The sequence below is a fragment of the Leptinotarsa decemlineata genome, unplaced genomic scaffold (assembly GCF_025532065.1).
Source record: "Leptinotarsa decemlineata unplaced genomic scaffold, Ldec_3_MD MMD2_tig00026340_RagTag_RagTag, whole genome shotgun sequence".
Classification (NCBI taxonomy): domain Eukaryota; kingdom Metazoa; phylum Arthropoda; class Insecta; order Coleoptera; family Chrysomelidae; genus Leptinotarsa; species Leptinotarsa decemlineata.
In genome coordinates, this window is record NW_027412694.1 from 13,263,156 (window position 1) to 13,279,800 (window position 16,645).

Here is a 16,645-nt window from a genome sequence, read left to right on the forward strand (position 1 = left end):
TCAGCTTCCATACTATTGTGGGTGAGACAGTAATTTTTTGCAATCACTTCAGTGTAATATATTTTGTAATCCTGAGATTATGTCGAGCAATTTAAAATTGATGGAGGCCAGGTTTTTCCTGTTATCGTTCTTTTGTGAATTTTCTCTACTTGCAGTGTCCTTATGATTCCTCTTATTTCCACACACTTCTCATACATTCTTATACATCTTTCTTATTCATTTCCATTAAAAAAAGTAGGAGTTGCAATGGGAAAACCCCAATTGGCAATTTTATGATTCATAATAGTTGCGAAAGCGTTTAGAAGAAACAAATTATAAAACTTCATTTCTCCTAGAAATGTTTTCAATGTGTTCATAAAACAGCTCGGAAATTGGCACCGTTTTATAAAAATTAAAGTCTTCATTTATATTTGGTAAAGACTTTTACAAACACTACAAAACAGTTTTATAAACATTTTGGCAACTACTATAGAATTATTCTCAATCTCTTAAAAAGTAGTTTTGTAAAGATACTTATATATAAGAGTTTTTCAGTAGTTCCAAGTAAAAGTTATAAAATATAATGCAACCTAAAACCATAACAAAAAAATAAGAAAGTGTTCAAAATGTTTTCTTGAGGGCTCATATAATTTTGTATTTGACACTAAAAAAATATAATAGATATATCACCAACTGAAAACAAACAAATAGAAAGGTTGAAGTCATTTTGATAATTTCACTTTTGTACTCATAAAACATTGACAAAGACATTGTTTGTGCTTCGAAGATTGATATTTTTACTACGAATGAAATTTTTTTGATAAATGTATAGCCTGTTATTATCAAAATTTAAGCGCGCAACTCATTTATTGATGTTTTTGGAAAAACATATTGATTATGCAAAAATTCACTCTGCCGACATATTAATTTTCTAGTCGCAAACTCAACTCAGTTTTCTGATTTTCTGATTGATTCGGCTATCACTCACGATTTGATCTCCACAAACGTTATTTGAAAAATATATCACAACATGTTTCGCTAGCACAGTAGCTTATTCAAGTGATTCATACTTCAAGTTGTTCTTACATTAATATTTATATACTCCAGGTGACCATAGTTGAGACTACCTCAAAAAAATTACCTAAAGATCACACCTACATCAATAATGATCCTTTCTCGGTTTTTAAGAAAACCAGTTGAATAATGGTGACCTACTCAAATCTAGTTTGTTCTGAATAGTATGTACTAGGTATCTACATTCAGCTGTAAATCACTATATGTGTGATATTTCATATTTTCAACTCATCTAATGTAAGAGCAGATAAAGGTCGAACGGTTATTGCATTAAATGAAAAGGACTACATAGGAAAAACTCTAGATTTCCTTAATTCAGGAAGCTACGAGATTCTGAGGAATGATCCGACAACTATGTACCAGAAAAAGGTTAAGGAAACTCTCAAAACAATAGAATTGGTTTTGAATGGAAAGAACAAATGCAGAGCATTGATCATGAATCCACAACCACCAAAACTGTATTCTCTTATTAAATTACATAAAACCAATTTCCCGATTAGACCAGTGGTATCGTTCGTAACGGCACCTACTGTTAAAATCTCAGAAATCCTGATTGAATTGATTCAAACCTATACCAATTTCAAGCCTAAATTTAGTATAAATAATTCTTATCAATTAGTGGATAATATTAAAGACGTAATCCTCCCAGATAACTCAAAATTAATATCGTTCGATGTCCAAAATTTATTTCCCAGTATCCCGCCAACTGAAACAATTGGACTAGTGGAGTGTCTCTTAGACAAAAACCATGTGAATCCACTGATAAAACAAGAGATTGTTGATTTACTCACCATTTGTGTGTCTCAAAATTATTTCCAGTTTGACGGAGAATTCTTTTCATGCAATGAAGGACTAATAATGGGGAATCCTTTGAGTCCCTTACTGGCGGAAATTTTCATGGATAACATAGAGTATGAAATCCATAATAATCAGTTAGCCAACAATTTTTTGTACTGGTACAGATACGTAGATGATATCTTAGTATGTTTTACTGGTACAGATAGGCAATTAGGCAAGTTCATTGAATATGCCAACTCCATCCACCCGTCAATAAAATTCACCACTGAGAGGGAGGTAAATAATTCAATAAATTACCTGGACTTAATCATTACGAAAAATAACAATAAACATGAGTTTGCAATTTTCCACAAACCATCGTACACGGACATTATCATACATAATTCCTCCACACACCCGTACCAGCATAAAGTTGCTGCATTCAATAGTATGATTCACAGATTATTGAATATTCCACTGTCTGATAGGGATTTCCAGAAAGAGCTGAATTTGATCAAACAAATCGCGATTAATAACGGTTATAAGGTAGATATTGTAAACTCCATTCTTTCCAAAAAACGACAGAAGCAAGCCATGGATCTGGTCTACCCATATTCAAGATGCGATAACGTGAGTTATAAGACATTGACATATGTGGGGGAACCAAACAGGAATATTGCCCGTTTTTTGAAGAAAGAAGGCGTAAACGTAGCTTATAGAACGAATAATAACCTAAGTAAATTTATTAAAAACAATAAGGACAAAACTTTGGTGTCGGATAGATCAGGAGTATATAAGCTGACTTGTGGCTCCTGTCCAAAACTGTATATTGGGCAAACAGGAAGAACATTTTTCCAACGAATTAAAGAACATAGGAGTAGTTTTGTAAATAGAAAGAACAATTCCACATTTGCAAACCATCTTTTAGCAGAAGGACACGAGTTCAATCATGAGTACGAGGTGTTACATTCAGAAGAGAAGAGTTTGAAACTTAATCATCTAGAATGTTTAGAAATCAATAGATTCAGGAATTCGGGTAATTTACTGAATGATCAATTAGAACTCAATAACTCTCCGTTACTGAATATATTTTTCCAAATGTGAAAATGGAACATAAGTGCAGGTAATTTAATTCGTTAGAAACTCAGGTAAAATATCAGCTACTTAAAATTCAGGTACTTCGTTTACAGGTACTTTGATTTCAGGTACTCCATAAACTATATATATATTTAGTATTGAATGTGTAGAATTAGTTGAAAGACACGCCAGATGAAGCCATTGTATGGCGAAACACGTGTTGCGTTTTTGTAAAACAATTTAGTGAAAATCTCACAATAAAGTGTTTTTGGAATACGTCATCTAATGTCTGTATTCAGAATTGCTATCATTTTAAAATGGCGTCGTTCTATAAAATATTTCGATATCAATATCAAGCATTTTGTCATATTTTGTCTACTATGTTACCCCTATAAAATCTTTTGAGAGACACTTAGTTCTAGAAGTGATGGTATTGCGGTAGAGTAGGACTACTTTTGAAGCTATAGATTTCTAAAAAAGTATTTGTCACGTATATTAGTTTGGATAAATATTTTCTATCGGAATGTTCTGGCTGAGAAGTTTCTTCCATCGATTAAAAAGGCTGAATTTCAAAAGAGTTTTGAGCTAGTGATTTTGGAGTATATATTCATGGTGCTCCACTTAAATTTCAATCATTAACAACCTTCTGCTGTTTTTAGCAAGAAAACAATTGAAGCACAAGTTACGTGGGTTTTCATTTGAATGAACCACTTTCTTTAAAGACTAATCCTCTATGACAGTATCAGGTATGTAGTTAATGGGATGCTAGTCCAATAAAACTGAATAATTATACCTAATTATGCGACCTTCAGAATCAATAACAGCTGGTTCTTCTTAAATGCTGCATTTTATTTTTGACGGCAGCAGATATAATATATTCGCGAAATTAATTTGATTTTTTAACAATTTTTTTTACTGTTTTGGAATAGTACTGAATATACTTTACTATAAAATAGTTCGGAAATAATCATTATAGTGACAATATGGTGATAAAAACAAAATTGTGTTTGAAAGCATTTCTATAAAATAATTTCATTAAAGCTACAGGAAGCAGTTATAAAATAAGTCTAAAATAGTTTCATAAAGATCATACAAACCTCGCAGGAAAGTGCTATAAAACTGCTATAAAACAATTTACTTTCATAGGAAAACATGTTTTTTAAGAAAGTTCTACAAAGGTTTCTGTGATGATTCAGTGACAATTTTATAACGGTATTGAGTTCATTTTATAAACGTTTCCGTGACGATTTCATAAAATACTATTATTGCCTACAACTGTATTGTGTTCACGGCATTTTGAAAGTGATTATAAAATACCAACAGATTAAAACTGTTGCACCACCACGTGATTATAAAACAATTTTGCTGGTTCGGAAGTCCACTAAATCCAGTGGTTGCCACCTCCTACATGGAACGATTCGAGTGATGAGCTCTTCCTGTTGGCTATGAAATGTTGATGATACCTTCGTGATTTGTAGTTACGGGAAAGAAGAACTTGCGATAGTTAAGTAAGTAAGAATCAGTTTTATTGATATATTAGTGAAAAGACGGTATAGTGGTAATGAAGTACACAAAAAACCAATCAATACGGACTGCCCAACCAGCAAAGTTGTTTTATAATTCCATGATGTTGCAACAGTTTTATTTCATCAGTATTTTATAATTACTTTCGCGGTGTTAGGGCGCCCGACTCACGATCGAAAGACCGCGGGTTCGATTCCCGCTTCGACCAGATATTTTTCTCGAGAGAATTTATATGGTTGAAGCGGGGATGATTCTCTAACTGTGTTAGGAATCACCCGTTAAAAGGTAAGACCTCGTTAGTCCTTAGCTCGCACAAGTTTCTCAACTTCTGAGAGTTGTCGTTCGTATGGGGGCGACAGCTGATTAACGGAAAAACAGTTTTTTTTGAGCAGATCGGTGAACACAATACGTTGTAGGCAATAAAAGTGTTTTTTAAATTTGTCATAGGAATGTTTATGAAATAAAATTCAAAAACCATTATAAAATAGTCAGGAAATTATCACAGAAACGTTTTTGCAACTAACTTATAAAACTTATTTTCCTATAAAAGTAAATTGTTATGTAGCAGTTTTATAACACTTTTCTGCGATATTTTTATGATATTTATTAAACTATTTCAAGCTTATTTTATAACTGTTTTCTGCAGCTTTAGTGAAATTATTTTATTTGAATGCTTTCAGATACCATTTCATTTTCATTACTATATTATCACTTCACTGATAATTTCCTAACTATTTTATAGTATGGTATATTAACCACAATTCAAAAACACTGATATAACTGTTATAAAATCAAATTGCTTTTGCCAATATATATTTGCTGCCACCAAGAATATACAGCATTTAAAAACAACTAGCTGACATCAATTCCTAATCACAGCTTTGAAAAATTCTTCAAAAATTTAGTTATGTTTAGTAAGAATATTTTTGTTTAGTTGCAAAAGTGCAGTGAAGGAAGTCTTCACAAAACTACTTTTCAAGAGTGATAGACAAATTTTATAGTAACTGCCAAAATGTTTATAGAACTGTTTTGTAGTATTTGTAAAAGGTCTTACAAAATATTTGTAATAACTATAATGTTTATAAATTGGTGCCAATTTTCTATCTATAGCAGTTTTATAAACACATTGAAAACATTTCTGGGAGAAATGTATAATTTGTTTCTCCGAAACGTTTCCGCAACTATTATAAAATACGAAAATGCTAGTTGGGCGATATTTGGATAAGTACTCCAATCATTATCCGCAACAGAAAAGTAGGGTTATTATGATTCTGGTGCTACGGAAGAGCTACGAGAGGAAATATGTCATCTATAATAAACGTTTCTGGGCATAACGGATATAACGAGGCTGAAATCAACCTAGCCTCACAACTCATACAGAAACACTCCACGATGACACTAGAGCAAATCAAAGAACTTTTCTGCCCTACATAACCGTTGTGATGGACCGACTTGGAAGTATCCTCAAAAAACATGGAGTGAGGGTCATTTTCAAGCCCACAAAAACGATAGAGAATAGGCTCAGGAATCCACCCCAGGAGTATACCAAATACCATGTAGGTAGGGTTCGTTCTACATCGTAACCACAAAAAGAATCGTTAACTGAGCATAAAAGAAGTTGGCTTTTTGGTCAAACAGTTGAATCGGCAGTTGCAGAACACGCTCTCTCAGAGGGTGAGAAAGGGAGCTCCGTCATCAACAAGATATGAATAACGGTACTTCATAACACAAAGATTCTCCCAATACACGAAAAAGGTTCGGACCAATCAGGTACCAGAGCAGTCGACCATCCGTGGTAGGTAGCGGTACACCATGAAGGACAGTACAAATGTCTAAGGACCTTCATATCGTCAATCTCCAAGTCAGTTACGTTTCATTTGAACTAGTGACGAATGGAACTCCGCCGTGAAGGTAAGAGACCCAGGCTCCAACCTGTTTAAAATCAAGACGATCAACTATTTCCAGTTTGTGCATCGCAGCAAGATAGATAACTTTTTAGACAATTTGTCAGACACCGGCACAGAGTTTTAAAGCGATAACGCTTCTTCTCTACAGCGATAATATATTATTTCAATCACTGCCAGTGCTATAAGAGGCTGTGAAATCATTTTGTTCAAGAATCTTGGCCAGGTGGCCGAAAACTTTAGTTCGAATAGCTTCCTATAGAAGACATTGAAATACATGTGTTTTTCACTCTGAATGATTTCATATTGTTAATTTTAAATAAGTATGTGTTCAACTGAAATATATTAAACTCCAATGTGTGGAACTCAAAAACTCAAAGAACAGTTGACTGAAAATAATTTCTGGAGATATTCATTTCATCACTTTTATCTCCGACTCGTATGACAACTTAATAAGGGTGCTTTCTGGATTACATAAGATTTAAAATCAAAGAGAGGATCCCAGAGGGACTATATAGTAACCATGAACTTGGGAACTGCGACTCTGCTAGCTCCCACGGAATAAACACTGGAATAAACTTGATAAAAATATCTGACAGATAGTGCAGACGCTCGTGCAGGTCTTTGTCACGATTTCATAATTGAGTTGTCAACTGATGGGGGCGGTTTATATTACTGCATTCAAGGAATCCACATTATTTCTGGTCAAGGAACTTGAAATTCATTTACTTTTCTATGAAATTAACTCTTTGTCCTGCTGAATATCTTGGAACAAAATCGAACTATTGATTTTTCAATGATTATATAGATTTGATTTTCTTCAATTATCTGAAATGTTTTTCATTCAATCTCTGCGCTACAAGTGTTGAATTTTTCTATACTTCTGTTTATGCCGATGTTCAATAGTTATTTATGTATCAAGGGAATTAGGAGGGCCTTAATTACCGATGGCAAAGTTTGCGTCCCGAGGGCCTCTGGCCCGAGGGACAGCAATTGCCTGAGGTTATTAAGGCTCATTAATTCCCGTGGTACATAGATAATTTTATTTCTGACCGATTTCAATAAAATTTTGTTCATTTTTGAAACGGAAAAATGTACCAATTCATTACCTTCCCGGTATATTTGAATCAGGTACCGTTGATTATAGTACAGTTTTCTTGTTGCTAGGTTGTTGCTATGTTACTTGTTTATAAACAGAACTTTGTTATCAAGCTGTGTTTGCGGTGGAAACGTGTTTTCTTCCCCAAATATAATGGAGGATATTTTGAAAAAAGCTGAACAAGCAAGAGAATCATTAATTCCATCGAAAAGTGAAGCCGTATACCAAAAAGAATACAAGATATATCTGGACTGGCTGACACGGAAAAATGTTATGCCAAAAGATGTCACTGAAACTGTATTTCTGGCATATTTTCAAGAACTGGTAAGAAATTTTCTATGTTTTTCGGTAGATTTGGTAGTAATTGTGTTTATTCGTTTCAGTCAGAAACGTATAGTCCGAATTCTTTATGGACTAAATGGTCAATGCTAAAATCGATGGTGACTATACATGAGAAACGAGATATCACCAAGTTCAATGAACTACAGGCTTTTTTGAAACGAAAGAGTAAGAGTTATAAGCCGAAAAAGTCTGCTGTTTTATCTCCTAAAGATGTTATCAGATTCCTAAAGGACGCTCCTAATGAAATTCATTTATTGCATAAGGTAATTTTTTCTTATTTTCCTTTTTGTGTGTATTTATTTCCTTTTTTTGTTATAGGTTGTTTTGATTATGGGTTATTTTGGAGGATGCAGAAGTCAGGAACTTTTGAATATGAAGATATCGGATATAGAGGACCGGGATTTCGTTATCGTAGTGAACGTACCGGAAAGTAAAACTGGTCTATCGAAGAAATTTACAGTTGTGAATGAAAAAGAGTTCTCCGCTTTGCCTTTATTAAGACTTCATATGTCTTTGCGTCCTAAAGGTATTGAACGATTTTTTTTGAGCTTCCGACAAAATAAATGTACATCTCAGCCAATTGGTTTGGGAAAATCTCCAGCAAAATCGCAATGTATTTAGGATTGCCAAACTCATCTTCCTATACGGGACATTGCCTTCGTCGCACTTCTGCTACTGCTCTAGCCAATGCAGGAGCAACTATGACTAACTTAAAAAGACACGGAGGTTGGAAAAGTTCCACGGTGGCGGAGGGGTATTTGGAGGATAGCATCGAATTGAGAAATAAAACGGCGCGTATGTTGTCTACTTTGTCATCAGAAGAGGCAGGTACCTCGACTGAAGTGGACAGAAGCTCCAGCTAGACAAAAGAAGAAATTGTTTCCAGTGGCGGAAGTAATTTTCAGGGAACATTTCAAAATTGTACATTTATTATTTGTAATGACGTGAATAAATAAAATATGGTTCAGTTTTCATTTCTATTTATTTTTACTTGTGAAAGGTAGAGGGAATTATGAAATCTATAATGTCCCAAGGGAGTTATGACCCTCTTTATTGATAGCGTAACTATGACGATATAAGCTTATAATATCCCGGTCAGAAATAAAATTTATTATATTTCAGTTAGACTGTTGGTGTTTTGTTAGGAATATTGTCAATGTATTCATTTTCATGAACCATTGTGTTTTAAGTTATGGGAATTTTCAGAAGAAAATTTCCTGCAAAGTTCAACCCGAAATTATTGAAGTGTATTTAGTTGGTTATAAAAAAAAGTCAGGGTTGGTAATTAATTTTCTTAATCTATTGAAGATGCCATCTTGGTTGGTGAAAGGTGCGTCGAGAAATGTATTTCATTTCTGGTGAACAAAAAAAGTGCTTATTTTTGATCAACTTATTTTTTTCTTTCCCATTATTTTTGATGTAATTCTCATGGTGCTTAAATCTTTGTGGCAGGACATAGGTGATGAATATTGTCAAATATGGAAAATCATCATTAAATAATTCAAATCCATTCAAGCAAATACAGAAATTGAAAGATGTTCCAACCGCAACTCTAATATTTTAAATATGGATTTAGAAATATGGAACAATGCCCAACTACGCAAACTTGCACGAATGCGCATCAAGCATTTTGCCTCACATTATAATTCCAAAAAATTAGGCACTAAATACTCAGAAATGACATACGATTCTGCTTCTGCCTCTGTCTTTTGTAGTGGCATATGGAAGTTATACTAAACAGATGAGGAAACATGATGTTGAAATATATAGAGTCATCACTTCGACAACCGGAGGAAAGTTGCAACCTCAGCATAGGAATCTCTATAAATATTCAGGAAGGTTAAAATCATCAAGATGTATTAAGAAATTCATCACACTTCAGAAACGGTTCCATAGCATTTTAAAAATGCATCACATCTCATTTTTGTCGATCCTGCTGGTTAGCAGACGCACACGTTTTTTCAATGATAAATATTATACAGGGTGTTAATTAAGTATGTACCATAAATTCAACAGACGATTGAGTTTTCAAATGAGTTTTTTCTTTATTTGGGTCTGGTCGCGTAGCAAAAAAGTGTCTCGAACAAAGGGAGTACGTGAGTTGTGGCAATATGTTGTTTCCAGTTCAGCGTTGCATCAAATATTATACCTACAAATGGATACTTTTTGTCTTGTCATAAGATTTTTATATCTCAGATTTGTGGAGCATTTTTGTAACTAACTGGATTTGAAAATGTTGAGGTAACCATGGATAGTGTCTCGTGACAAGGAAGATATCGTCCGCATAAAGCTTTTCAGAGGTGCCGTACAGTCGTCAAATTGTTAATAGTTATTATATGAATAGAGTAACACCCAGTTAACAACTCTGCAAAACTACGTTTTTGAAGTATGTTTAAAAAAGGGACTCCATCATTTCTTTAGAAATCTGAGTTGTTGAGGTAAGAGAAATTTTGTTTTTCCAGTATATTTCTTCTATTCATCATTTTTTCCCGTATTCCACACATTGCGCAGGCGAAAGTTATTGTTCTGTTGACGATTTTGAATGGCCTGTTCGACACCGGCCACACTTTCCCAACATCATTTGGCATCATTTCCAGAAAAATTATGATACTGCTATCTGGATCAAGCCTCTCCTATTATGGAATGACTGAATAGATTCAGGACGGTAGCCGGTCGGGTTGACGTGTGCGGTTTATTCCACTCACTCAATCGACCGCTGGGTAAACCGGTAGTTCCAGGCGCGAGGCCGGACGATCTCGTTAGTTCAAAGCTCGCACAAGTTTCGAGTTTTGAGAGTAGGGGGGCGACAGCCGATTAACAGAAAAAACAGATTTGAAACAGATTTTTCGATCAGATTGGATAATTACACTCATCGGGATGATTACATTTTCCATCGGGTTGGGTTGACATGCCTTCGAGATTAGATTTTATATTTAGGAAATCGATTTCGACGCTACTGTTATATCTTGCGATGAGGATAGGTATTTTCTTCAGGTTTCATGTAATCATAACATTTCCGTCTTTCCGGATTTTTCTTTATCATTTTCCAGACATCAGCAACGGAAGTTTCACTGCTTCTTGGCTCACTGATAGACATCCGATGTTTCGCCGTAAGACACTTGCCTTATCAGCTTTCCACTACCAAATGTAGTTAACATTATAAGAAAAAACACACGATCTATTCATGAAATTACGACTTCATGTCATGTAATGAGTTAAATCTACTACCCAGCTAAAGGAATCTTGTTTAAACTGGAAGGGGTATATTTTCAGAAGAGGTAAGTAGGTCTGAAGTGAGTGGGTCTATTCGACCCTCCACCGCAACCCATAAGGGTTTATTGTGGCTCACACATATTCACACTCGACCAAATAAACCCAGCTTCTTAACGAAGCCGATTAGTTTGTACGGTGAGTGGTCTTTCCGGTCAGATGGCGAGAGTACGGATCTGCCGAACTCAAAGAAACTAATTTGGTATCCAGCGGGGCAGGCACAAAGTATAAGCTCTGCAGTTTCATCATTTTCCAGACAGAGGCGACACACATTGTCTTTCGACAGTCCAAGTCCCTGCATGTGATGATTCAAATGACAGTGACCTGTAAGAAGGCCTGTTAGACATCGTAGTTCATCCCTACTGTAGTCCAACAACTGTTTGGAATCAAGCTTCGAAGGGTGAATAAACGCCTTGGAGTGAGCCAATCCTGGAAGATTCTTGCCATCCAGGTGTTAAGTGTTTGTTTGGCAAAGCCGAAAGCGATGCCAATGACAGGTTCTGGTCCAATGAAGCCGCTTGCAGCACCCTTCTTTGCAAGAGAGTCAGCAGCTTCATTGTCTTCCAAGCCAGTATGGCCAGGAATCCAGACCAGAGACAATTTGTTTAGTCTTCCTATCGAGGAGAGTCTTTTTTGGCAGTTTGCTACCAATTTAGACGTTGCTTGGTAGGAGCAAAGAGCTTTCAACGCCGAAAGGAAGGTTTTGGCTTTCTACTTATCCATCTTGATACAAAAGAAAGTAACTGGAAGTTACTGCTCCGCATGATCTACACATATTTATATAGAGTAAATTTTTTGAAACTGATTGCTTCCTTCCTTTCTTTGAAATATCTCCACATTCTTTGTATCAAGATTGAGAAATAGAAAGCCAAAGCCTCTCTCTCCCAGATATGAAAGATATTCTGAAATAATCAATTTCAGCATCTCTAATTGGTTGTAGTTTAGAAAATATTTCACTAAAAGTTGTATGAAAGAAAGAGAAAGAGAAAAGGACTTCTGAAATGAATCATTATCTTCTTATTTTAGTGCATCTTGATTTTTCATTCTGTTCTGGTAACATATATAAATGCTATCAAAAGTTCGACGATAAACGTTCAGAAGAAGTCATTCATTTCAGCTTATGATATGTTACTGAGATTATCGTCTCCCAACAATAGTCTGGTTGGTGCCAAAAGATCTTTCAGTTGTTGTTTCTTCAACAGATTTAGTATTGACTCAGTAGGAATCGTTTCAGGTGACTTTGGGGGTTGGCTGGTAACGTCCGATAAAAAAAACATCGAGAGACTTGGCACTCGACTGGGTGTTGTGGTTTTGTTTGCGATTTTTGGAAAAAGTGGATATTGAGTTATGATAAATCATATCTGGTTGATAAAGGATTATCTGATATTTTTCATGTTTGAAACGGGCTCGTCATTAAATATAGTAGAGAAATTTATAACTGTATGACCCTTTTGTTTTCACCCTTCTTCTCTAAAGAGGAGTATTTTACAGGAATAAAAATTGTCTCTAACCAAGTTTTTGATATACATGTAATATACAACGAAAACTTGACGTCCCTTGTGAGTCTGAAATGGACATATAATCGAAAATTTCAAAGAACACGTCAATTTTAATTTCTAGGAAGACTAATTCTGATTTGAAAACCCCCACCTATTTTTTTCAACGGCATAGGGGGTCGAGTGATACATCAATTGAAATGTTTTTCGTAATTTTTATCGAAATTGGTTCATTCTTTATTGAGAAATTGAATGTTGAACGTTTTATTTAGAAAAAAAACAAAAATTCGCTGTCGTTCATTTTAATGAGGAAATCAACAACAAATAATATCCGTAGAAACAAAATCAACGGATAAATTGTTCATAATGACCTCCACCTAGTTCCATATAATAATACTACTCTCGTTCCATACATTATTTAAGATGTCCGGGGTCAGCAATCGGCATTTCCGAACAATTCTCTGTCGCAGGTCTTTTAGATTTGTAGGCTTACTAGAGTACACTTTCGACTTCAGGTGTTCCCACATAAATAAGTCCATCGGTGTGAGATCAGGTGACCTAGCTGGCCACTCCACAATACCCCTTCTGCCAATCCAACGCATTGGGAAACATTCGTCAAAAAACTGTCTCACCCGAACATCAAAATGTGGGGGTGCACCATCCTGCTGGAATGTTATTTCATTTTCTACCAAATTATCAATCATTTTCTAAAATTTGTGTAATCATAGGATCAACACAGTTTTGTAATAGATTAGAGTATGTATTTCCATTGAGATTACTTCCAATGAAGAATGGCCCAACAATATGATTACCAAGAATGCCGGCGCAGACATTCAATTCTTGTGAAGTTTGTGAATGTGTTTCCATCATTGCCTTATCTTTATATATCTCAGTTAATAATGTTTGTAAAGGAAAATTAAATAGAGTTTAAAAAAAATCGTGATGTTCACTCGTATTTGACTAGAAATAGAAAAATTTTTTACCAGCCTCATTCTAGACTTGGAGTATGCCAAAATTCACCGAATTATATGGGTATCAAATGTTTTAACAAAGTAAAGAGCTTTATTGACAATAATAACAACATTAATATTTTCAAGAAAAATCTATATCTATTTTTAATTGATAACTCATTCTATAGTATTGATAAGTTATAGACTTTTAGACTTTTAACTTTATATAGTCTACGTAGGTCTATCTCTCTTTAGAGATAGACCTACGATTATGTCTCTCATTATGTGAACATATATTGTGTATATTTTTTTTCTCTGACTAGTCCGATAAATGTTATGCATTTTGTAAGTCAACACAGTTTGTATAACCTTTGGTGATGAATAAATATGAATAAATAAAAAATCACCAAATGATGATTCACATCGCTCCAGTAACGACAATGGGGAATGTTTCTCAATTTGGGTTATTACAGCAGATGTAAATTTGAACAAAATAAATTTGAGTTTAATTCATGAGTTTCTCAAATTCACTTCGAAAAGTATTCAAATTGATGTTTCAAATGTTGGGTTTTAATTTTTAAAGGGATTTGTTTTTAATTCACATATTGGTAACAGCGCCTATATCAAGTTGAAATAATTTATACGTACCTAGATATTCTACTTCAAAAAAAGAAAATTATCTTTTTAAATCAACAATTAAGTCAAAATATAAATTATAGTTCAATACCACCTCCACTAGCCACATAAACAACAGTTGTTTTGTTATTTATTTGTATAGAGGAAGATAGGTTAGGGGTACAAAATGTCATGTCACAGAATGTCTCGGAAATCGGAACATAAGTAAACAGAACAGCACGCCTTTGAAATATGTCATCTTTGTTTGTCTCATACAGGTAACAGATCCATCGAATCCCTTCAAAAGTTGAATGCATTATTTCATTCCTCTTTTTTTAGTATTCAAATATTTTTTTAAGAAAAAGGTTGAAATGATTAGTTTAAAATGCGTAGTTTTAGAGCTCTTTTATGAAAACTACTTGATTTTTGTCAGGAGGAACATTCCCCATAATTTCTATTCACTTCACCATTCAAGATGAAAGAACTTTCGTCTGAAAAACATGTATTGTATGATAGGTTTGGGTTATTGGTCAATTTCTGGCTGAACACCTCACAAAACTGAAGTCGAATTTGTAGGCTTTCAAAACCCGAAAAACACTAGTAGCTGATACACCAGATGCCTTAGCTACTTGTCTGATAGATTGTCGATTATCCATTTGTACTCGTCCTAGAACTGCAACTGTATAACGTATGTTGGCTTATGTTATGGTCTGGACGATTCGTATTATAAATTATTGCAGCAGCTTTAGCACATTCATTATTTCGATAATAGGTTGCAACAATTTCTATTCTTTCTTCAGTAGAATAAATCATGTTGGAACACAGTGAACAAGGATGACTGAATAATGGTTCGTGAAGAAGTGACTGTGGCCAACTACCTACTTTTTTGTTCTGCGACAACTAGATTCAACAAAAACTACCAGTGCAGAAAAAACTAACAGTTTCGTCCATTTCAAAACGTTTACTACTAATTAAATAAATTCTACAAATCTACATTTCTGACTCCGAACATCTTCAATAATGTAAGGAACGCTTTCGAAAGTAGACTGTATTATTGTCTGGAACACTTTATCCTTCGGTGTTGCCACTGTTATTACTTTTGTTTATTTTCTCAATAAAATGAACGACAGTGAATTTTCAGTTTTTTCTTAAATGAAACGTTCAACATTTGATTTCTCAATAACAAACGAACCAATTTCTAAAAAAATCATGAAAGTGATAGAGGTACAAAATACCTTTTAAATGATGTATCACTCGCCCCCCCATGCCATTGAAAAAAATAGGGGGGTAGTTGCTGACCGCAAGGGGATGATGTTTCGTCTATGATTTCCATATCAGAATTGGTCCCATACGAATGAAAATTGACTTTTTCTTCGGAATTTTCGATTACTTGTCCATCTCTGACTCACAAGGAGAGTCAAGTTTTCGTAGGAACGCCCTGTATAGGGTTGATAGCGTCTACTGTTCGATGGAAAATTATTCATAAGAAATATGGACTTTCAATGATGCTAGTTTCGATTCAATCATAACTTCTTCCATCAAAACCTTTTTTTTATTTTGGGAGTAGAATTTCTCGTGTATAACATTTTCAATTCATTTCCAAAATCAGGTTCTCATTTATTGAAAAATAAATATTTTCATCAAGATATTGCATAATTTTTTAATGAATATCAAAATTTCGCATATTATAGAAAATAAAAATGATTAGTTTCACAATTATTCAAATGTTGTCTTTAATATGAATAATTTATTCACTAATGACTTTCAACTTCAGATATTTGTTAATTTTCTGCTGATATCACAGAAATAAAATATTTTGTTCAACGTTTACCGTTCATCAATAACAATTTTTCAATGAATAACTATTTTTCAATAACTCACAAAAATAGTTCAAAGAATATAATATAAGCTTTACTAAATATGTGAATCATGAAAAAAATTCATATGCAACATCTGAATATAAATAATTTTATCATTATGTCCATATATAATTCATTCACGAAAATTTAAAAGGACTATTATGCTCTAATGGAATGACATAATTTGATTCGAACACCTGGAAATTTGGGGGAGAAATACTCCCAATTTCTCAATGGTTAATTGAATCGGAAATGAAGTTCTGAATGCTTTTTGGTTGAATTATAATTCAACATTCCATCAGAAGCCCTTTGCGGAAAGAATGACTTTGTAAAAAGAAAACAGAAAAATAATCACATTGTCCAAATTTTGCTAATTTGAATCTCTACTATATTTGAATTAAACATCTTTGTTTGATATTCTGCCAGTGAATTAATTTCGATTCAGGTAGTAACGTGAAATATCCCAGATATCATTTATTTCCCGGGAAAAGGTTCGCATGGTTTCCGGAGAATATTCCGATAGTAATTCGGAACGGTTAAAATGAAATACCTAGAAGTGAACATCGGTAAATGTGTGGAAATAACAAACTGAGTAAGACGTAAGAATTGAATAAAATTAGTAAAAAAATATTTCAAACAGTTTTATTGGAAAAAAAAACGATAGTATTATAAAAATATA

At 34.0% G+C, this 16,645-nt stretch overlaps 2 protein-coding genes across 11 annotated transcripts in view; one reads left to right on the forward strand and one right to left on the reverse strand.

The window, feature by feature from the left end:
* LOC111504205 (potassium voltage-gated channel seizure) overlaps window positions 1-16,645 on the reverse strand; it is a 741,437-nt gene that overhangs the window by 293,860 nt on the left and 430,932 nt on the right. The window lies entirely within an intron of this gene.
* LOC141485929 (uncharacterized) lies at window positions 7,241-8,888 on the forward strand. Its single transcript, XM_074183610.1, has 3 exons — window positions 7,241-7,758; window positions 7,818-8,039; window positions 8,095-8,888. The coding sequence occupies exons 1-3, from the start codon at window positions 7,588-7,590 to the stop codon at window positions 8,395-8,397; spliced, it is 696 nt and encodes a 231-aa protein (XP_074039711.1). The 5' UTR covers window positions 7,241-7,587; the 3' UTR covers window positions 8,398-8,888.